At 47.0% G+C, this 22,085-nt stretch overlaps 1 protein-coding gene and 1 long non-coding RNA gene across 8 annotated transcripts; both read left to right on the top strand.

Annotated features, from left to right (window-relative positions):
* The first annotated feature begins 3,013 nt into the window (after positions 1-3,013).
* Positions 3,014-21,596, top strand: Trnau1ap (tRNA selenocysteine 1 associated protein 1). 7 transcript variants are annotated; one of them, XM_006975585.3, is made up of 9 exons: positions 3,015-3,171; positions 3,864-3,961; positions 6,593-6,692; positions 7,408-7,460; positions 11,468-11,599; positions 13,660-13,779; positions 18,939-19,101; positions 19,230-19,263; positions 21,344-21,596. In XM_006975585.3, exons 1-9 carry the CDS (start codon positions 3,145-3,147, stop codon positions 21,478-21,480), a joined length of 864 nt encoding a protein of 287 aa, XP_006975647.1. In that variant the 5' UTR covers positions 3,015-3,144; the 3' UTR covers positions 21,481-21,596. The 7 variants fall into 7 exon arrangements, with proteins under 7 accessions (XP_006975649.1, XP_006975647.1, XP_076421429.1 ...); XM_076565311.1 differs by lacking the exon at positions 3,015-3,171 and adding an exon at positions 3,616-3,750 and having other exon boundaries at positions 18,942-19,101; XM_076565310.1 differs by lacking the exon at positions 3,015-3,171 and adding an exon at positions 3,629-3,750.
* Positions 8,055-10,636, top strand: LOC143272007 (uncharacterized). Its single transcript, XR_013049365.1, has 2 exons — positions 8,055-8,838; positions 9,518-10,636. It is a non-coding gene; the product is annotated as an uncharacterized LOC143272007 (long non-coding RNA).
* Positions 21,597-22,085: the final 489 nt, after the last annotated feature.

Below are 22,085 nucleotides of genomic sequence, written 5' to 3'. Positions count from 1 at the left end.
ATTTTTATTGGGGTTAGTTACAGGAGCAGAAATACAGCTTCATCAAAGTCCACCCTAGCTAGCATGGGTGACAGCTCACAAAACCTGGGAATCTGGAGTTCACTACACACAGCCTGCAGGCAGCTTAAAAGGTTGAACAGTGTCCTTTCCAAGTGACCCTGGTCTAAATTTCCAAGCAGCTCAGCTGGTTTCTGCCTAAAGACAGCAGGTCTGTACTCAAGTCTGCAGCCATGAGTCTTCCCCTTACAGGGCAGTCTCTCAGTCTGAGGGGGGCTCTCAACTTTTATTGTTTACTCTGACAGGGAGGAGCCTAGAAATCTGGTCAGTTTCAGGAACTGAAACTGTTGTTCAGCCTCTGAAGTCTTCCCTGCGGCTTAGAATGTCAACCTGAGGAATAGTGAGGGGAGGGGAGGGGAGGGGAGGGAGGTATAACTGATGGATTGGAGTGTTTTGGAATATGTAACTGGGCAACGATGTGTTTGGTATATTGCTTTATGCTGCATTTGTTTATGTAAAAATGTGTTGCATTTCTGTTAATCAGCTCAGAGGCAGGGTTAACAACTGGTTGGCAGGATGTAGCAGGGAGGGGGTTTTGTTGTTTTGTTTCTTTGTTTTTTGTTTTCTGAGACAGGGTTTTTCTGTAGCCTTGGCTATCCTGGAACTCACTTTGTAGACCAGGCTGGCCTTGAACTCACAGAGATCTTACTGCCTTTGCCTCCCGAGTGTTGGGATTAAAGGTGTGTGCCACCACCACCTGGCACTTGTGTTTTTTAGTTGGGGCAATGTGAAAGGAGAGAGGCTTCTGGGACTTAGGTAAAGAGGGAAAGTTAGTCAGTTGCTACTCTTAATTCTCTGAGCTGCCAGGTTTTTACTCAGCCTTTAAATCTCAAGTTTTATTAGAACAATAGACTTAGTTAAAGCTAACTTTAAGGACAGCAACAGAGCCCTTGTCTGGGGCAACAGAATTCCCCCCAGGCTATGGCCTGAGCAGCTGGGCAGCTAGTAGTTTATAGTGCAGCCGCTGTAATGAAGGTAAAACATCATGTGGGCATCCAAAATGGGGTACCAAAAGTAGCAGACTTTGTCGCACACCAGCCTCCAAATCATTACATGGGGATTTACTATTAGTTATGACTGCTTTGTCTTGTCTTATGTTTGTCCCACTGGCTCTTATAACTTAAGTTAACCTGTTTCTATTCATCTACCTTTTGCCTCAGGGCTTTTTACCTTTCTTTCATCCTGTATGTTCTATTGTTTTCTGCTTCTTCAATGTCTAGTTTGCTGATGGATGCCTGGCTGGCCCTGGGCTCCTTTTCTCCCTCTTTCTCTCTTCTCTCGCTCATTCATTCTCTCTCTCTCTCTCCTAGATTCCTCCTCCTATTCTCTGTCCACCAGCCCTATCTGTCCCTCTCCTGCCTAGCTATTGGCCGTTCAGCTTTTTACTAGACCAACCAGGTGCCTTAGTCAGGCAAGGCAACACATTTTTACATAGTTAAAGTAATACTCCACAACACTGGCTTAGTGTTTCAGAGCACTGGCTGCTCTTGCAGAAGACGCTGGTTCTTAGTCAGGCAAGGCAACACATTTTTACATAGTTAAAGTAATACTCCACAACACTGGCTTAGTGTTTCAGAGCACTGGCTGCTCTTGCAGAAGACGCTGGTTCAATTCTCTTCACCCACATGGTGCCACACAACCATCTGTAACTCCAGTCCCATGGGATCTAGTGCCCTCTCTGGCCTCTGAAAAACTTGACACTTGTGTGTGTACATACTCAGAAGTCCTCAAGCTTGGAGGCATGGACCTTTACCTACTGAGCCATCTCAACAGACCCTTAGCACTATCCATACAGCAATAGAAGGGAACATGAAATTTGGAGACTCATAGTTGGCCTCTGGTTTTCAGACTTGAATTCTTGGTTTGGGGATGAAAAGCCGTTAGGGCTCCTTTAGGCACTTGGCTTCATTGTCACAGGAGCTTCCCACTTTTTCGTTTGTTTTTTGAGACAGGGTTTGTGTAGCCCTGGCTGTCCTGGAACTCACTCTGTAGACCAGGCTGGCCTAGAACTCAAAAAGAACCGTCCACCTGCCTCTGCCTCCCAAGTCTGGGATTGAAGGCGTGGGCCACCACCTGAACTGAGTACCAACCTGATGTTGAAGCCTGGGATAAGCCCACCTTAGCTCTCAAAATCCAAATTTACTCTGGGTAGGTTTGTGCTCAGAGGTAAAGCCTTGGTGTGATGGAGAGAAAGTGGGAGGGCCAGGAGTGGTGTCTCTCACTCGTAAACCTAGCACTCGGAGTTTGCAGCCAGCCTAGTTATATAGTGTGTAACAGGACGGCTTGAGCAAGATAATGAGACCTTGACTCAAGGAAAATCAATAAAAATTAAAGCGTGGGGCCGGAGACATGGCTTAGGCGTTAAAGGGAAGGAATGCTTTTTCAGAGGACTGGAGTTCATAAAAACAGGCAGAAGCGGGTTTATCTCTGTGACTAGGCACTTAGGGACCAGCGGGGGCTACATAGAGACCGTGCCCCGCCCTCCTCCCCCTCAAAAGGATGGGTGAGAGGGCTTTGATTAGATTATCAAGAGAACTAACTGTCCCTTACTCCTCTCCGCCATAGGGCTTTATGAGAAGGAAGAATCTCTTTACATCTCCAAAAGAGCCCTAGCTTTTTTTTCCCCGAGCCGGAATGCAGCGCAAGAGGACAGCTGTGCAGAGGCCGTCCAAGCTCCTCGAGGCGTTCCGTCACTAACTTACCTTCGTGCTTATGCTTGCAATTCCCTCCAGAGAGCGAACCTTACCTCTCTCAATTAAAGAAGTATTTACATGGTTTTATTAAATAGCGGAGTAGCCAGCCCACCCTACGTGGTTTTTTTCCGGAGCCGAAGCCAGCCAGGCTTCTTGCGCCCGACTCGAAGCCACGCCTCTCCGCGGCGAAGCCACGCCCCTCCACGTCGAGGCCACGCCCCTAGGAGCCGGAAGCGGCTGAGCGATCGGAGGAACACCCGGATCGGCGCGCCTGGCCGCCGCGACTGCGCGTGCGCGGGAGGTGTCGCCGGCGCAGACTCCGGCCGTCTCCGTCGCGTAGACCGGCGCGGGCGCGCGCCGCGGGCCCGCAGGGTCCCCGCCGCCCGGGTGGGGGATGGCGGCCAGCCTGTGGATGGGGGACGTGAGTGAGGGCCGCCCCAGCTCTGAGGAGGACAGAGGGGAGGGCGGGCCTGGGGGCGAGGGGCCTGCAGATCCCAGAGGGCGGCGGTGACGCCAGCCGGGCCCAGTGTTGGCGCACGCACGCCTTAGTCCCTGCACTTGCCAGGCAGGAGGACCGGCGCAAAGAGAGTTCTAGTTTGGCCTTCGTAGCGAGGCCCCTTTCTCACCCCGGGCCTGATAGGAAAGGGGGGGCTGGGCGTCCTGAGGAAGATTCACCGGATGCAGAATCCACGGGTTGCAGGTTCTGGGGTCCCCCTTCCCAGTATGGGAATGAAAAGGAGGTTTTGGGGGTGGAATGGGAGGAGCACCTAGAATTGAGGGGTCCTTTGTTTCTAGGGCCGGAGGCACAGGGAGTTCCGTAAAGAGGAGCGTTTTTGTTATTTTTGTCGTGAGATGGGGGTCTCACATACTCTGTTCTGGAACTCACTATGTAGACCAGACTGGCCTCGAACTCACAACCATGAGACCCGCCCGCCACCAGCTCCCCAGTGCCGGGACTAAAGACCCGCACCACACCGCCCAGCAAGGGGAGCGGTTTGAAGTAAGGGAGTAGGTTGGAACTTCTGTGCAGTGGAGAGTGGCCTGGACAGTGGGAGGGGCTCGACCCTCTGGGGCTCCCGGAAGGAACTGAGGTCTGCTGTGGTTTTTATGCAGCTGGAACCCTACATGGATGAGAACTTCATCTCAAGAGCCTTTGCCACCATGGGGGAGACTGTGATGAGCGTCAAAATTATCCGAAACCGTCTCACTGGGTACATCTCCCTTTTCATCTTCCCAGTTCTCACTTAACGGAGCCTGATGTTGCTGTCCTTGAAGGGAATAAACGTCACACGAAATCAGGGCTTCTCACCTGGGAGTAGCAGTAGTAATCACACAGTATTATAAAAAAGGAACATGGGCTTTCCGGGTGGGCGCTTACTGAGCGGGAGCATCGAGTTTTTCAGGTTTCAGTGTCCCAGCGTTTCAGGGCAGGGTGTTTTAAAACTGTATTGTGTGACCTTTGTTAAGGATTTTGTGGGTTTCATTTATCTTTATCTTGTTTGGAAACAGGGTCTCGATGTAGTACCATAAGTAGGACGGCCTCCAACTTGTGGCAACCCTGCCTCTGCCTCTTAGGTGCACACCAGTCACAGGTGTGCCAGCAATCCTGCCTCTTTGTCTAAAGATTTATTATTATTATTATTATTATTATTATTATTATTTTTGTTTTTGGAGACAGGGTTTCTCTGTGTAGCTTTGCGCCTTTCCTGGAACTCACTTGGTAGCCCAGGCTGGCCTCGAACTCACAAAGATCCACCTGCCTCTGCCTCCCAAGTGCTGGGATTAAAGGCGTGCGCCACCACCGCCCAGCAAGATTTATTATTTTTGATTGCGTGTATGTTTTATGTGGGAATAAGGATGTGCAGGTGCCCGTGGAGGCCAGAGGTGTCAGATCCTGTGAAGTGGCCTACATGGTTGCTGAGTGTCAAACTGAGGCCCCTTGGGAGAGCAATTCAGAACCTTTTTTTTTTTTTGAGCCAGGGTTTCTCTGTGTAGCCCTGGCTGTCCTGTTCCCTATAAACCAGGCTGTCCTCGAACTCAGCAGTGTAGAACTCTTAGCTGCTGAACAATGGCTCCAGCTCCCCTGTGTTTAATTCTGAGCATGTGCCATCTCACACACACCTTTTTTTTTTCTTTTTCAAAGAATCTGGAGGGTTCAGAAGTACAAGGTTGAGGGAGGGCATTGAGGGGACTCAGCAGGGACAAGCATTTGTCTCATAAGCCTGTTGACCTGAGTTGGAGATCCTGGACATACGATACACTGTCTAGACTTCTCAGATAATTTAGCTGGGGATAGTGGCACTGGCCTATAATCCCAGCACTTGAAAGGCCAGAAGAGCCAGACCCTGTGTCAAAAAACCAAACAAAGAGCCGGGCGGTGGTGGCGCACGCCTTTAATCCCAGCACTCGGGAGGCAGAGCCAGGCGGATCTTTGTGAGTTCGAGGCCAGCCTGGGCTACCAAGTGAGCTCCAGGAAAGGCGCAAAGCTACACAGAGAAACCCTGCCTCGAGAAAACAAAAAAAAAAAAAAAAACAAACAAACAAACAAACAAACAAAGAAACTCCAAATAATTCTCAAATGATTAGTTATAAATATTAAAGAATGCCCAGCCATGCCACCTCGGGCTCTTTGTGATTGGACAGGAGGGAACAATTTCAGGCTCCTCCCTTAGTGTTCATGGGGGAGCTGTTCTAAGAACCTCCAGATACCCAAACCCCAGGACCCTCATCCCCCATGTACATGGTATAATATCCGCACATGTGCTAGCCCTCCTGTATACTGAGAGCCTCTAGACCAGGCTACTGACACAATGCACAAGCTTTGTTAAGCTGCATTGTCTAACGCAGTGGTTCTCAACCTCCCTAATGTTGCAGCCCTTTAATACAGTTCCTCATGTCGTGGTGACTCCCCCCACACACCTGAAAATTATTTCTTGGCTACTTTATGACTCTAATTTTACTACTGATATGAATTGTATACGAATCTGATATGCAGGATATCTGATGTGCAACCCCTGTGAAAAGGTTGTTCAACGTCCCCAAAGGTCTCGACCCCAGGTTGAGAACCACTTCTCTAAAGTGTGATTACAGGCATGTACCACCATGATGAGCTCCTGATTTTCAGCCTACAAAAGCCAGTCTTTCCTTTTCCGGTGACACTCATCTGCCCCACAAGTTGAATGTAGAATCCAGGGCCTTGTGGCAGGAGCTTTCATGTAGATGGTTTTGTTTTTCAAGACATTTCTTTTTGTTGCCCTGGCTGTCCTGGAACTTACTCCGTAAACCAGGCTGGCCTTGAACTCAGAGATCTGATTGCCTCTTCCTCCTGAGTGCTGGGATGAAAGGCAGGCTTTTTGTTTGTTTTTGTTTTTTTCCAGACAGGGTTTCTCTGTAGTTTTGGTACCTGTCCTGGATCTTGCTCTGTAGACCAGGCTGGCCTCGAACCCCACGCAAAAATAATAATCCAAGAATTGTCCAGATTCACTGTCTTTGCATTAAATTTGCAAGTTATTTCTGATCTGGAATATGGGGTAGAGTAGTAGTAGTGGTAATAATAATAATAATAATAATAGTGGCTCTGCTTGGAAACTTATTTTTAAGCTGGGTGGTGGTGGTGCACTTGGGAGGCAGTGGCAACCTGATCTCTGACTTTGAGGCCAGCCTGGTCTACAAAGTGAGTTGCAGAACAGCCTAAGCTACATAGTGAGACCTTGTCTTAACAGAAAGGAAAAAAGAGAGAAGGAAGGAAAGAAAGAAAAAAAGAAAGAAAACTGTTTTTCTTCTCTTCAGGCCAGGATGTACGTGGGCATCTTTAGGACTCTGTTTTTCTGCTTTCTTTCCAGAATCCCAGCTGGCTACTGCTTTGTGGAATTTGCAGATTTGGGCACAGCCGAGAAGTGTTTGCATAAAATTAATGGGAAGCCCCTTCCAGGAGCCACACCTGTAAGGACATTTGGACGATAATGACCTTGCCTTTTTTATTGTTGTTAATTTCCACCACGTGCTGAATCTCTGCTGGATGCTTCTCATTTTATTTACTCCTTTAGCCACCTGCACAGTAGTAGTGTTGTCTCTGACCAACCAGGAAACTGAAGCACGGGGAGGTGCAGTGATTTGCTTAAGGCAGCACAGGTAGTAAGTGGCAGAGTCAAGATGCAGAGGGAAAATCGATTGCCTGTGAGACCCTGGCCCTTTCTACTCTGCAGTACTGCCTTCTAGGACAGAAGACCCAAATTTGGGCTGGGGGTGTAGCTCAGTGGTAGAGTATGCCTAGCATGCCCAAGACCCTGGGTTCAACCCCAGGGCCAAAAATAAAGACTTGAAACTCTAGGTCTTTCCCCTGATTGAGAATCTAGAACAGGCTGGTAGCAGCAAGAACACATTTCAAGAGAGTTACATTCTGCTCTTCCCACAGTTACTTAGCTTACAGCTGTACCAGCGGGCACACCTGGGCTCATAGAACCATGGAGCTGGCAGTGCCCTTAGCGGTCAACCGTGCAACCCCCTCATTTTATACAGGAGAAAAGAAAAGCTGAGGCTTAGAGAGGGGGAGATGTTTTGGCCAAGGTAATTTATTTCAGTTTTTTTTTCAAATATTGTTTGGCTTTTGAAAAACCCTTCTCTGTTTTAGTTTGTTCATGTGTTTTTAAATTTCTAGGCAAAACGTTTTAAACTGAATTATGCCACTTATGGGAAACAACCAGACAACAGGTAAGCAAGGAGCCACACCAGTGTAGCTCAAGCCCAGTATATGTCTGGATAGAGGCACAGATGCCATGGTGCCAGTTACTGCCGAAAGGAGGGTGGAGAGTTCAATCTGGCTGTAAAGACGACTTTCCTACTCCCCGGCCTCCGTCAGTCAAGGCTGTCTTTCCTTCTTTGGATGGCTCCTTTTTGTGGGGGAGACAGGGTCTCATATATCCCAGGCTGGCCTCAAACTCCCTGTGTAGTCAAGGATGACCTTAAGATTCTGATCCTCTGCCTGCATCTACCTCCTAAGTGCTGTGATTAATAGGTTCGTGCTCCCACCCCCAGTTCGTTGAATGTTAGAGATACACAGTGCTGGTGATTGAACCCAGAACTCTATGCATGGAAGGTGTCTTAGTCACTGTTCTATGAAGAGAGATACCATGACTGTGGTAACTCTGAGAAAGAACTGGGGGCTTGCTTATAGTCAGAGGTTTAGTCCATTATCAGCATGGCGGGGAGCATGGCGAGCATGGCGAGCATGGCGGCGGGCATTGCAGGCATGGTGCTGGGGAAGTAAACGAGCTGCAGGGGGGGGGGGGGGAGAGGAAGGGGGAGGGGGGACACTGGGCCTGGTATGGGCTTTTGAAAATGTAAAGCCCATCCCCAGTGACACACTTCCTCCAGCAAGGCCATGCCTCCTAATCCTGTTAATTCTGTCAAAGAGTTCCACTCACTGGTGACTAAGCATTCAAATAGATGAGCCTATGGGACCATTTTTTTTTTTTTTTTTTTTTTCTTTTAGTTTTTCAGTTTCTCTGTGTAGCTTCGGCACTTTTCCTGGAACATACTTTATAGCCCAGGCTGGCCTCAAACTCACAGAAATTCGCCTGCCTCTGCCTCCTGAGTACTGGGATTAAAGGTGTGTGCCACCAACACCCAGCTAACCATTCTTATTCAAACCCTCACAGAAGGCAAGACCTCTATATCCTGAGCTCTGGCTATTTATTTTTTGTTTTATTGAAACCAGGTCTCATTCTGTAGCCCACACTGACCAAGAATTCACTAGGTTGCCAAGGCTGGCCTTAACTCCCAACAGTCCTCTCTATTCCTCATGTGTGCCTAAGATTACAGGTGTGTGCCACCATGCCTGTTGAGGCCATGTCTTTTCTGTATTTAGTCTCCCACCAACACCCCTTAACCTTCCACCATGTTAACTTTCCAGGTTTTGAGGTTTTATTCAGTAAGAATGTGAATTGATTATCATTTTTGGTAGCTGTCTAGAAGTATTTGGCTGCTGTGTTAGGGAATGAACAATCCAGGCTAGAATAGACAGTCCAGTTTTGCATTTCTACATTGGAAGCAATCCTGCCTGTTTCACAGAGCTTCTAACTTAGCAGTGGTTCTTCAGTCCTATCTCCGACTCTAAAGACAGCACTGTGGTCAGGTATCCCGGCTCTCAGCACTCAGGAGGTAGAGACAGGAGGAACATGGCAAGTTGGAGGTCATCCTGGTCTCCGAACTGAGTTCTCAGCTAGCCAGGACTATGTAGTGAAACCCTTACTCAAACAAAAAACTTGAGTGTGGTGGTATTATGTTCCCCAAAATATTGTGCACTCTAATAAACTTATCTGGGGTAACAGAATAGAACAGCCACAATATTAAACATAGGCAGTGGTAGCACACGCCTTTAATCCTAGCATTCCAGAGGCAGAAATCCTTCTGGATCTCTGAGGTCAAGGCCTCATTGGAAACAGCTAGGCAAGGTGACACACAAAGCTCTCACCTTTAATCCCAGAGAGTGAGCCTTTAATCCCAGGAAGTGAGGGAAGAAAGCAGAAAGGTATATAAGGCGTGAGGACCAGGAACTAGATCGAGCTGGTTAAGCTTTTAGGCTTTTGAGCAGCAATTCAGCTGAGATCCATATGGATGAGGACTCAGAAGTTTCCAGTCTAAGGAAAAAGGATCAGCTGAGGAATTAGCAAGGTGAGGTGGCTGTGACTTATTCTGCTTCTCTGATCTTCCAGCATTCATCCCAATTACTGGCCTCAGGTTTGATTTTATTAATAAGACCATTTAAGGTTCATGCTACATTTGAGTTTTCCTCATTAGTGTTCAGAAGTTTTTGAAAGTTTTAAGACAGCTTTTCAGAAGCTTTATCAGGCTTGTTACCTATTGACCCTGTAATTCCATTCCTCAGAATTTATTCGTGGATGTATGCAAGGAGTAACCTCCTAAATGCTCATCAAAGCATATATCCAGATAGCTTGATAATAGAGAAGTGGCTTAGTTATAATATGTTCATTTATTGGAATGTTTACAAGACATGTTACAGAGTCGATGTCAGGGTGTTGGCAATATGGCTGTGTTGCCTACACTGGCCTCAGATTCTTGCTGTTGCCTCTTAAGTAGCTGAGACTTAAAGGGGAGATTCACTACACCCAGTTTGGGCAATATATGAGAACAAAACAGCAGAAATGAAACATACTGGATCCTACTCAAGTTCTATAAATGAAATGACAGGGGATGTAGCTCATTAGACACAGTGTCTATGCAGAGAACCCAGAATTCAATCCCCAGCACCAATAAAATGGCCTAGAGACACATCTGTTATCCTAGCACATGGGAGGTGGATGCAGATAAATCAAAAATTCAAGGTCATTTTAAGCAAATGGAGTTTGAGGTTAGCTTGAGCCACATGAGACTTTTTCAAAAACCAGATAATGGGCTGGAGAAATGATTCAGCATTGAAGAGAGTGTATTGCTCTTGCAGAAGACCAGAGTTCATTTTCTACTATGTATATAGGTATTGAGACTTTGAACCTGCTATATAGCTGAAGCCAGCCTTGAACTAGTGGATCCTCCTGTTTCTCCCTGAGCATGGGAAACCATACCTGGCTTCTAATTTTGTACAAAGAATATGTATCATGCTTGAAATGCTAAATTAAGACCTGGCACGGTGGCACAAAACAAAATCTCAAAACTAAATATATATGTAAACATTTCTAGAAAAAGTTTGCTGACCTTGTTCCAACAGAGTCTGAGCATTTCATCTTAACTAGATTTTAGGAGATAAAAGTCTTTTATATTTTATCATTGGAATTAAAATATACATTGAACACATGTCTAGTTTCTTTTAAAGAAAAGAAAAGAAAGTCCTGGTCAGGTGTGGTGGCATCCACCTTTAATCCCAGCACTCAGGAGGCAGAGGCAGGCAGATCTCTGTGAGTTTGAGGCCAGCCTGGACTACAAAGTGAGTTCCAGAGTAGCCAAGGCTGTTATACAGAGAAACTCTATCTCAAAAAAACAAACAAACAAACAAACTACCTTGGAGATGCCTCTGATCTATCCCCCTCACCTGCTCGCTCTCACTGGCTCTCTTCTTCTCACCCTCTTTCTTGAGACAAGGTTTCTGCCTTGAACTCAGAGATTGGCCTACCTCTGCCTCCTGGCTGCTGGGATTAAAGGCATGCTCTGTGTCACCTGTCCCCACCTCTTCAAGGTCAAGTTTTACTATACAGCCCTGGCTGTACTAGAGCTTGCTCTGCAGACCAGGCTGGCCTCAAACTCAGAGATCCCTCCGCCTCCACCTCTGCCTCCGCCTCCGCCTCCTGAGTGCTTGCCCCACCACACCCAGCCCTGTACTCTCTGGATGCTAGAATCAGACAGGTTTTGTGCAGTGTCTGTTTCCATAATCCTTTCTCAGAAGTATACTGAACTGGAGTGCTAGGCTAAGCCTCCCATGCTTGAGGCACTGGGTTTCAGTCGAAGCAGTAGAGTGTGGGATCTGATTAAGTAGGCAAATCACTGCTTACCTGAACTGTGCCTGTAATTCCTGCACTCAGGAGGCTTAGACAGGAGGATTTCTGGGAGTTTGAGGACACCCTGGGCTCCATAGCAAAACCTTTTGTCTTAAAAAAGAAGAGGGGAGAAAGGAAGGTTCCAGAAACAGAAACTGACAGCAGGGTTTTGTTTTTTTGTTTTGTTTTTCCTTTTTTTTTTTTTTTTTCCTGACTCTTCTCTCCTCTCAGCCCTGAGTACTCCCTCTTTGTGGGGGACCTGACCCCAGACGTGGACGATGGCATGCTGTATGAGTTCTTTGTCAAAGTCTACCCCTCCTGCCGGGGAGGCAAGGTGGTTTTGGACCAGACAGGCGTGTCTAAGTAAGGCCTTACCTGCTATTTATGTTTCCTTTTTGTGTAGCATTCTTACCTCCTGGGGGGAGGTATTACAGAGACACCAAGGAGGGTGGGAGCCAGACGTCCCGGTTTGAAGCTCAGCCTCGTTACTGGCAAGGGACTGTGCACTATACAAGTTACAGCTACTCACTGACTGTTTCCTAATCGATAAATTGAAGCAATATGATATGGTTGACGTCAGGATTAGAGAGAATAATATGGATAGCTGTTTGTTGTATTTCTGTTACTAAGGCTTTCTGTGTAGTTAAAAATGTCTTAGTTTATTCTAAGTGTGGCAGTGCACACCTGTATTCCCAGAACTTGGGAGGTGGAGGCAGAAGGATCAGAAAATCAGGCCTTGCATCTTTGAATGCATAGTGAATTCAAGGCCAACCTGGGCTACATGAGAGCCTTTGCTTGTTTGTTTGATTTTTCCCCTTACACAGGGTTTCTCTGTATAGCCCTGACTATCGTGGAACTCACTCTGTAGACCAGGCTGGCCTTGAACTCAGAGATCTATCTGCCTCTACCTCTGGAGTGCTGGGATTAAAGGCATGTACTACCACTGCCTGGCTGATACTCTTTCTTAATACTCACACTCTTCCTCCCCCCAAAAAAAGAAAGGAAAAGAAAGTAGGGTTAAGTTTTTCCATTTGAAAATGGAGAGACCTATCAACACTTGGAAGGTACAAGCTAATGATTGTGTACTCAAGCCAGCCTGAGCTACACAGCAAGACCCTATCTCCAAAAACAAAACAAGAAAAATTTAGCTGGACTTGTGGGCACAGGTCTGTAATCACAGTTGAGGCAGCAAGGTCACAAGTTCAGGGTCTTTGTGTGCTGCACAGTGAGTTTAAGACCAGTCTAGACAACTTAGCAAAACTCTGTCTCAAAAATAAATAAATGAATGAATGAATAAATGAATAAATAAATGAATGAATGAATGAATGAGACAGCCTGATCTACAGAGCAAATTCTAGGAGAGGCAAGGCTATGCAGAGAAACCCTGGCCTGTCTTGAAAAAACAAATAATTTTAAAAGAAAGCAATCAAAGGGCTAGGATGTAGCTCAGTGTTGGAGAACTTGCTTATTAACGTACAAGGCCCCGAGATTTATTTCCCTACTCAAAACAAAAGAAGGATCTTTTTATTTTCTTCTTTATTGTGCATGGTATTGAACCCACCATACCCCACCCCATTCCAAGAAAGACGCGTTCTTTTTGTGCTTTAGTACTAGAGGTTGCACCCAGGTACTTAGTGTGCTAAGCCAATGCCCTACCACAGGACGGCCTCTTAGCCCTGTCTCCCCTTTTTATTCCATATGGCCATAGCTGGTTCAAACTCACAATTCTCAATGCTCAGCTTCCCTAATACTAGAATTACAGGCATGCGCCACCACCAGCAGCTAAAAGGCTTATTCTTGATCAGTGAAGTCATTTTACTCAGGCTTTAGTAATGTGACATAGAGTTAAACCTGCTTCTGTTGTGTGTGACTCTGGCTGGTTATCCACCCTCCCTGAATTTTGGATGCTCTTTAATGCGGAGTGAAACTCTATGTGATGGGGTTACCCTGAGAGTGTCCTCAGATAGTATGTGCTGCTAACTTGTAGGTATCATGAGCAGTCTCTAAGTAGAGTTTGACCCCTCTGGAACAGGAACCAAGTCTATCTGCTTCCCCACAAGCCTAGTACAACAACAAAAAGTCTGAAAAGTGGGCAGGGCAAACTTCACCTGACCCCATGGCTACACAGTGGCAGTAATGTTCCCTTGCACTGGTTTGGGAGGAGGCTCCTGTTTGAGAAGGAGCCCCTAGAGGAAGGTGTGGAGAAGATTGGGGACTGAAGTGAAAGAAGGAATTCCCACCAATGTCAGGATCGGACCATGTGACTACTGTGCCCTCTGGGTTTGATGGGACTCCCCCTTTCCTGCCCTTTGTCCTCTGTGCTCCAGCCCACCTCTTCTCCTGCCCTTCCTTCCCACGTGTCCTCTCGTAGGCTTCATCACATTTGTGATCTAAGTAGTGTGTTGGTTTCTTTCTCCCTCCAGGGGCTATGGTTTTGTGAAATTCACAGATGAATTGGAACAGAAGCGAGCCTTGACGGAGTGCCAGGGAGCTGTGGGACTGGGGTCTAAACCTGTGCGGCTGAGTGTGGCCATCCCTAAAGCGTGAGTCCCACAGACAGCACAGGCCTGGACCGGCCCTGCCTTGGGCCTCTTTGGCTGTGTGCGGAGTCGGGACATTTATGTGTATTATATACAGGCTGCAGAGAGGCAGAGGTGGCAGACACTGTGCTTTGACCAGGCTCGGTGTGGGGATGAACTAGCACAGCCCACACGCCCCTCCACACACCCCTGGAAGCTTATGGTTAGGGATCCCTGTCAGACAGGGTAGGAGCAGGGGAAAGTTGTTTGGTTATGTATCCTTGCTTTGTGCCCAGCAGGTGCTGTTGGGAAATTATCTATAGAATTTGTTAGAATTAAGCAAAGGGGGAAAATTGCTTTCAGTTTTAGCTGTATTGAGGCCCACAAAGTTCCTATGAGTGTCTGTTGCAGTGGGAATGACTGGTTAAGAAGTCTAAACAGCAGCCGGGCGGTGGTGGCGCACGCCTTTAATCCCAGCACTCGGGAGACAGAGCCAGGCGGATCTCTGCGAGTTCCAGGCCAGCCTGGGCCACAGAGTGAGTTCCAGGAAAGGCACCAAAGCTACAGAAATCCTGTCTTGGGGAAAAAAAAAAAGTCTAAGCCATCTGTCCAGCCCAGCTGTTTAGACTTTTTTTTTTTTTTTTTTTTTTTTTTCAAGACAGGGTTTCTTTGTGTAGCTTTGGCGCCTTTCCTGGAACTCACTTTGTAGCCCAGGCTGGCCTCGAACTCACAGAGATCCGCCTGGCTCTGCCTCCCGAGTGCTAGGATTAAAGGTGTGTGCTACCACCGCCCCGGCCTGAATGACTTTCTTATCCTTCAGCCAATGATAAGCAGGTAGAGATTTCACTCAGTAGGAGGCATTGGTGGCATCTGGAGATACCATGAGTTATTACAGCAGAGGCTGGTAGCGTCTGGTAGGTCATAGCTAGTGGTTGTAGCTGCTCAAGCCGCTCGCGCGCACAGGGCTGTCCTATAGCTAGGAGTTAGGTGGGACACCCTGCCGCTGGCGGAAGTGGGGCTGAGATGTCTTTACCACAAAGTACAAGGGCAGCCAGACGTCAGGACAGACCTTCCCAGGGGTTGTGTTGAAGCAACAGAGACGTGAATGTGTGGCAGGATTTCAGTATGTAGTCCTGTCTGGCCTAGAACTTGCTGTGTAGATCAAGCTGGTCTCAAACTCACAGAGATCTGCCTGCTTCTACCTCCTAAGTGAGTGATGGGATTAAACGTATAGGCCAGTAGGCCCAGCAAAGAAAGATTGTTTTTAAAGGAAGTTACAGGTCTGGAGAGATGGCTTACCGGCTAAGAGCACTTGCTGCTCTTCCAGAGGACCTGAGTTCAGCTCCCAACATTGACTTTAGGCAGCTTACAACCACCAATGACTTTATCTCCCGGGGATCTCACACCTACCTTCTGCCCTTGGTACACATATCCCCATACAGAAACCTACACATAAATAAAACCCTTTAGAAGTCATCATGTCATCATTCTGAACTGACAACTGCTGTGAGTGGTACCACACACCTGTAATCCCAGTGCTCAGGAAGCTGAGACAGGAGGATCATATTCCAGGCCAGCACTGCATCACTCTGTGGTGCAGACAAGCAAACTGAAATTTTAAAAAGCAATTATCATTTCTCAATTCCCTTTCTTGTTCGTACACTACATGTGCTATAAATTGAGTCCATTTGTGTGTGGTAGGATTTCTTTTTTTCTTTTTTAAGATTTATTTATTTATTATGTATACAGTGTTCTATCTGCATGTATGCCTGCAGGCCAGAAGAGGGCACCAGATCTCATTACAGATGGTTGTAAGCCACCATGTGGTTGCTGGGAATTGAACTCAGGACCTCTGGAAGAGCAGTTAGTGCTCTTAACCTCTGAGCCATCTCTCCAGCCCAGGATTTATTTCTTTTGTAATTATGAGGTTCAAACCCAGAGTCTTGTACTCAGTTTTGAATTTCATAAGTAATATTCATTTTTCTCCTCAGTTTATTCTATATACATGCCTTTCCATGTAGTTACACAATTGTAGGTGTGTGATCTTGCTTGCTTTGTGGTAGGAGTGGGGGTGCTGAGACTTCATACATGCTAAACACATTCTCTACTGCTGAAGGATTCTCCTGTCTGGTTTTATTTTAGAATATACTGCAGCACACTCTTCTACATGTAAGTTCTGTCCAACAGCTCCTCTCTTGTTGATCATATTGGCTGTTTCTGGTGTATTCTGTTTGTTCAGTAATTTGACTCTGGCAATATGGCTGTAAACAGAAACCAAGGCCCATCTGCAAACTTCTGATTTGTTCTCTCTATTCCACACTGAACCCCTGGGGAGGTGCCCTCAAACACTCAGAATAATGATGGTCAGGCCCTGGAGAATTGCACTATAATGCACGGGTGTCTGAAGGAGACACAACCAGCCCAAGTCAGGAAGCTGAACCTAGATGACTGTCAGTGGAGTGATGGATATCCATAGATTGATAAAGGAGGTGTCAAAGGTGTGAATACTGTGTGTGCCCAGCGAAGAACTTGGCAAGTAGGACTGTCTTCCCGGAGCCTGCAGTGAAGCATCCTGGTCTAGAGCTGGATGCTTCGGTAATCAGCAGTTGGATTTGCTTAGCACAAGCTGAGTCCCCTTAACTATCAAGGGGCTTAAAAGTGCTCAGTCAAGGCTGGGCAGTGGTGGCGCACACCTTTAATCCCAATACTTGGGAGGCAGAGCCAGGTAGATCTCTGTGAGTTTGAGGCCGGCCTGGTCTACAGATCGAGATGGGGCGGGAAGCGCTCAGTCAAGTATTTCAACCTTTGCGGTGCCTGGTATCCTCAGCTCCAGCTGACAGCGGGGTTCCTGTCTGGCTTGGGAAGCATAGCTGTGGACTATACCAGTCATAAGGACAGAGTGCTTGTCCTCGGAGTCAGCCAGCTGCATGGTGGCGCCAGCTCTGTCCCTTGCATGGTTTTGGTGTCACAGGACACGCTTAGGTCAGGTTCACAAGTAGAGACCCGTTGCCATGTGCTTGAGCTCCTCTTGTGCTCCTGAGATTACCACTTAGATCTGGGCCTCTTTCAGAAGCTTCTCCACACATGTTTTTGTGTCTTTGAAAGCAGGGGAGCCTTTGTAGATTTGCCTGTTCTGTCTGTGGTTGGGAGTGGCAGTGGTCAGAGTATGTTAAAAAGGGAATGTCCCTCCAGCTCTGGGGGAGGCTGAAGAATGTGAGAGGTTTTGGCTGTCCTGGAACTCACTCTGTAGCCCAGGCTGGCCTCAAACTCACAGAGATCCACCTGCCTCTGCCTCCCGAGTGCTGGGATTAAAGGGCATTTGCCAGCACTGCCTTGCAACTTCGTTCTTTTTTATAGAGATGGTCTTACTATTTAGCCCTGCCTCTGCCTCTGCCTCCCAAGACCTGGCATTAAAGGTGTGAGCCACCACACTTGGTTATATTTTGTAATTTTTAAGACATTTTAATTAATTTTACTTATTGTAGTATGTGTATAATTTGTGTGTGTGTGTGTGTGTGTGTGTGTGTGTGTGTGTGTGTGTGTGTGTACTCGAAAAGATGTGCACAGGCCGCCACTAAGCTTATGGTCAGAGGACAACGCTGTGGAGTTTCATCTCTATGTGCGTGTCTGGCTTATGCACTTTTATCCACTGAGCCATCTTGTCAATTCCAAACTGTTGAGAGATTCGGCTATCCCGCTAGTATAATGAGAACGGTCAATAACCCTCTATTGCATCTCACTCCAGCACTGCAAAAACAAACGATAAGTCCCAAATACCTCTTCAAATAAAGGTAGCTGGGGAATGTGGCCAGATTCTTCTTTGGACCACCAGCCCACAAATAACGACGCTGGGACTTACCATTTATGAAAGCTCAGCGTTTATCTTAGGCTTGCCCCCAACTAGCTCTTATGATTTAAATTAACCCGTTTATAGTAATCTGCCTTCTATCACATGGCACCTCCTTTATCCTCTCCTTGTCTCCCCTCTGCACCTAGGTTCTTCCTCCTCCTTTCTCTCTGCCTGGAAGTCCCACCTATACTGCCTAACTATTGACTGCTAGCTTTTTATTAAACCAATCAGAAGGTGCCTTGGCAAAGACCCTCTTCACAGTGTTCAGTTCAGCACAGGGGAAGAGAAAGCTCAAGGTAGAACATTGCTTAGCATGTGCAGGAAGACTGGGGTCAGCTCTACCACAAGTTGTATCACTGCAGGAGCAGGAAGGCTGCTGTGATGTGGGGAACGTAATGGCATATAGTCTGTTGTTGGAAATCCATCTTGAATCATCTTAAACCCAGATTTTTTAGAGTATAGTGTTCTACCCGCATGTATGCCTGCACACCAGAAGAGGGCACCAGATCTCATTATAGATGGTTGTGAGCCACCATGTGGGTGCTGGGATTTGAACTCAGGACATCTGGAAGAACAGCCTGTGTTCTTAACCTCTGAACTATCTCTCCAGCCTCCAGATATTTTTAAAAATTATTTTTCATTTTATGTCCATTAGTGTTTTTGCCTGCCTACATGTATGTATGTATTGAACCTAGGAAGGACATCTAGAAGAGTGCTCTTAACCACTGAGCCATCTCTCCAGCCCCATAAAGTCCAGATTTTTTTTATGTTTTGTTTTCCTGAGCTTTTGCAACTGTCAGAGAAAAGAGCCTCCCAAGCTCTTGAGAAAGGGGCTGGAGAGATGGCTCAGTGGCTGAGAGCACTGGCTGCTCTTCCAGAGGACCCGGGTTCAATTCCGAGCACCTGCTTGGTGGCTCATAACCAAGATAATGAGATCCAGTGCCTCTTCCTGTGTGCTGACGTGCATAAAGGCAGAATACCCATATACATAAAGTATACAAACAAAGCTTTAAAAACATTTTTAAAAAAGGATCTTGAAGAAAGAGTTAGGTCTGACAAGGCAGACAACCTGAGCCAGGAAAGGCTTGTATCTTAGAAGTGTGGGTTCTGCAGGCTGACTGCCTGGGTTTGGGTTTGTGCCTGCCTTAGTTGTGTGACCCTGGACCAGTCACTTAAATGCTCTGTCCTGTCTTGTGCCTTCATCCTTACAGCAAGGATAGGGATGCAGAGTGTGGAGGGCAGCAGGAGTGGACCCCAGAGACAGTGGACCCCAGAGCCTTAGTCAGTCCTTGGTGAGGGAAATCCTCTTACATCTGGTTTTGTTTCCTGTAAGGAGCCGTGTGAAGCCAGTTGAGTACAGCCAGATGTACAGTTACAGCTACAACCAGTATTACCAGCAGTACCAAAACTACTATGCCCAGTGGGGCTACGACCAGAACACTGGCAGCTACAGCTACAGCTACCCCCAGTATGGCTACACACAGAGCACCATGCAGGTAACCATCAGTGAAATGGGTCGTGGGCTTGGGTTTAAAAAGGTGGGGAAGGCTAGAGACCCACCAGTTCTGAGTGTCAAAAACCAGGATTTTCTCAGGCTCCTGACCGTCATCTCCTCTCTTGACAGACATATGAAGAGGTTGGGGATGATGCATTGGAAGGTAAGAGTCCCTCCTGGGCCTGTTAGCTGTTCCAGATGTCAGCTCTGAGGCCCTCAGCTAGATGCTAAGGAACACTAAGGGTGTGTGTGTGTGTGTGTGCGCGCGTGCACACGCGCGCGCGCGCTTTTCATTGGGCATGGACACACCCATGATTGCTAGGTGCCATATGTTACAAAGAATGAGTGCAGCTCCCAGGGAGCCCATTACTTCCGGGCTGTGGCACTCTCCCACCCAGTGGCTCTGGAACAGTAACTCTGTTATTTATTTTTTTTTAAAGATTTGTTTGTTTGTTTGTTTGTTTATTTATTTATTTATTTATTTATTTATTTATTTATTTATTTTATTATGTGTACAGTATTCTGCCTGCATGCCCTGCAGGCCAGAAGAGGGCATCAGATCTCATTATAGATGGTTGTGAGCCACCATGTGGTTGCTGGGAATTGAACTCAGGACCTTTGGAAGAACAGCCAGTGCTCTTAACCTCTGAGCTATCTCTCCAGCCCCAACTCTGTTATTTTGTATTTGTTGTTTTTTTGTTTGTTTGTTTTTATTTTCTGTGCATTGGTGTTTGCCTGGCCAGCTTAGTGAGTTCCGGGTTAAAAATAGTTCTTCAAAGGGGGCACTTTGGGGTTAGGGGAATACCTGGTTAAAAAAAAAAAAAAAAAAAAAAAACACACACACACACACACAAACAAAACAAAACAAAAGTTCACACTAGTGGTGGTGGCCCACAACTTTAATCCCAGCACTCAGTAGGCAGAGGCAGGCTGATCTCTATGAGTTCGAGGCCAGCCTGGTCTACAGAGCAAGTTCCAGGACAGGCTCCAAAGCTTCAGAGAAACTCTGTCTTGGGGGGGAGGGGAGTTCTCCAAGAATCAATGGGATTCAAAATTTAAGGGAAAAAAAAACAAAAAAAAAAACAAAAAAAAAACCCAGAAACTAAAGTACACTAGAAATCACCCACAGTAGCCTTTGTTTTGGTTTGAGATATAAGCCCAGGCTGGTTTTCACTGTGTATCTATGGATGACCTTGAACTCCTGTTCCTCCTCCTCCTCTGCTGGGCAGTGCTGGGATTACAGGCCTGCGCCCCCACACCCAGCCATAAGAGTTCTCTTAAATGTGCCGGGCGGTGGTGGCGCACGCCTTTAATCCCAGCACTCGGGAGGCAGAGCCAGGCGGATCTCTGAGTTCGAGGCCAGCCTGGGCTACCAAGTAAGCTCCAGGAAAGGCGCAAAGCTACACAGAGAAACCCTGTCTCGAAAAAAACCAAAAAAAAAAAAAGAGTTCTCTTAAATGCAAGCTGAGTTTTTAAATAATAGAAGGTTCAGACTGGATGATTCCTTTGAGTTCATGGCCACGTGTGTCACGTCGTGAGACTTTGTAGCAAAAGAAAGACCAGGTGTGATGGTAGGAGCCTTTAAATACTTTTGAGGCAAAGAGGTGGGGGGGATCTATGGGTTTGAGGCTAGCCTGGTCTAATTCAGCTTGCTGTGGTAGTACAGGACTTTATTTCCGCATTGGTTCTAGACCAGAGAGCCACATAGTGAGCCTCCTGGAGAGAAACACTTCTCTTTGTGAGCATCTTTCATGCTCATCACCGTGAAGCACCTCTATAATGTCCAGGCTGAGGCAGGATTGGGTTTGAGATTCATCTGGACGGCAAACCCTATCTCAAAAACCCAAGTATCAGCTCATGCTGAGATGAAACTCATGATCCATCTGCCTCCACCTCCCAAGGAATGGAGTTATAGGGATGCCACACCTTGTGAAAATGTATCTATTTGTGATTCTGAAAGAGAGAGGACGAGGTCCCCAGCTCATGTGACCAGGCCTTTCATCAGACATTGGGTTAGTTCCTAAGGTGGCACTTTGGATTCATTAACTTAAATGTCTTCCAACCCCACATTTTAAATCTGAGCAGAACAGAAAATCTGAGACAATTATATAGCTTTGTAAACCAGAAGGAGAAACAGCAGCTGCTACCACACATTCTCCATCATTCTAAGACGCCTGAAGGCAGGAGTCTGACCCTCCTTCCTGGGGTTCTTCTGACTCCTGGACCTTGTCCTTTCCTTCCAGACCCAGCACCACAGCTGGATGTGACTGAGGCCAACAAGGAGTTCATGGAGCAGAGTGAGGAACTGTATGATGCGCTGATGGACTGTCACTGGCAGCCCCTGGACACCGTGTCTTCAGAGATCCCTGCCATGTTGTAGCCAGGACATAGGACGGACTGTTTTCAGGGCAGTAGGATTTTTTTCTTTTTCGGTGAAGCTTTTATCTTGTTGAAAATGATTTGTATGATTTTAATAAATTACCGAGGTTTCCTGAGGTTGTGAGCCACTTCACGTGCTGCTTTCATTTGTCAGTAAGCTGTGCTGGAAGCCGGGCAAGGGCATTCACACAGGAACTTGGAAGCCAGGTCACGTGACATTAAAAATCTCCTGGGCATCCTAGAGAAGTGGCTCCATTGTCAGGGCACTTACTGTTCTCCTAGAGGACCTAAGTTGTTCATCAAGCAGCTTTCCCATCCCACCTGAAACTCCAGCTGCAGATGGAGACATTCACCTCCAGAGCTATCAGCTGAGGTCCAGCCTCAGCTAGGGTGAAGTTGAGTTGGCACAAAGAAAACTTGTTGACCACCTAGAGGATTGCACTCAAGTGGCCCCAAATACCAGAGCAGTCTTTATACAAGCTTTTCTTACCAAGGTTACATCTTCATTTATTGTTGGCTAATTTTAAGAAATATGTACTTTAGGGGCTGGAGAGATGACTCAGTGGTTAGGGGCTGGCTGTTCTTGCAGAGCACCTGGGTTTGATT

This window comes from Peromyscus maniculatus, chromosome 2 (genome assembly GCF_049852395.1).
Source record: "Peromyscus maniculatus bairdii isolate BWxNUB_F1_BW_parent chromosome 2, HU_Pman_BW_mat_3.1, whole genome shotgun sequence".
Taxonomy (NCBI): domain Eukaryota; kingdom Metazoa; phylum Chordata; class Mammalia; order Rodentia; family Cricetidae; genus Peromyscus; species Peromyscus maniculatus.
Note: the sequence above shows the minus strand (reverse complement) of the source record. Positions and strands in the feature narration are given on the sequence as shown.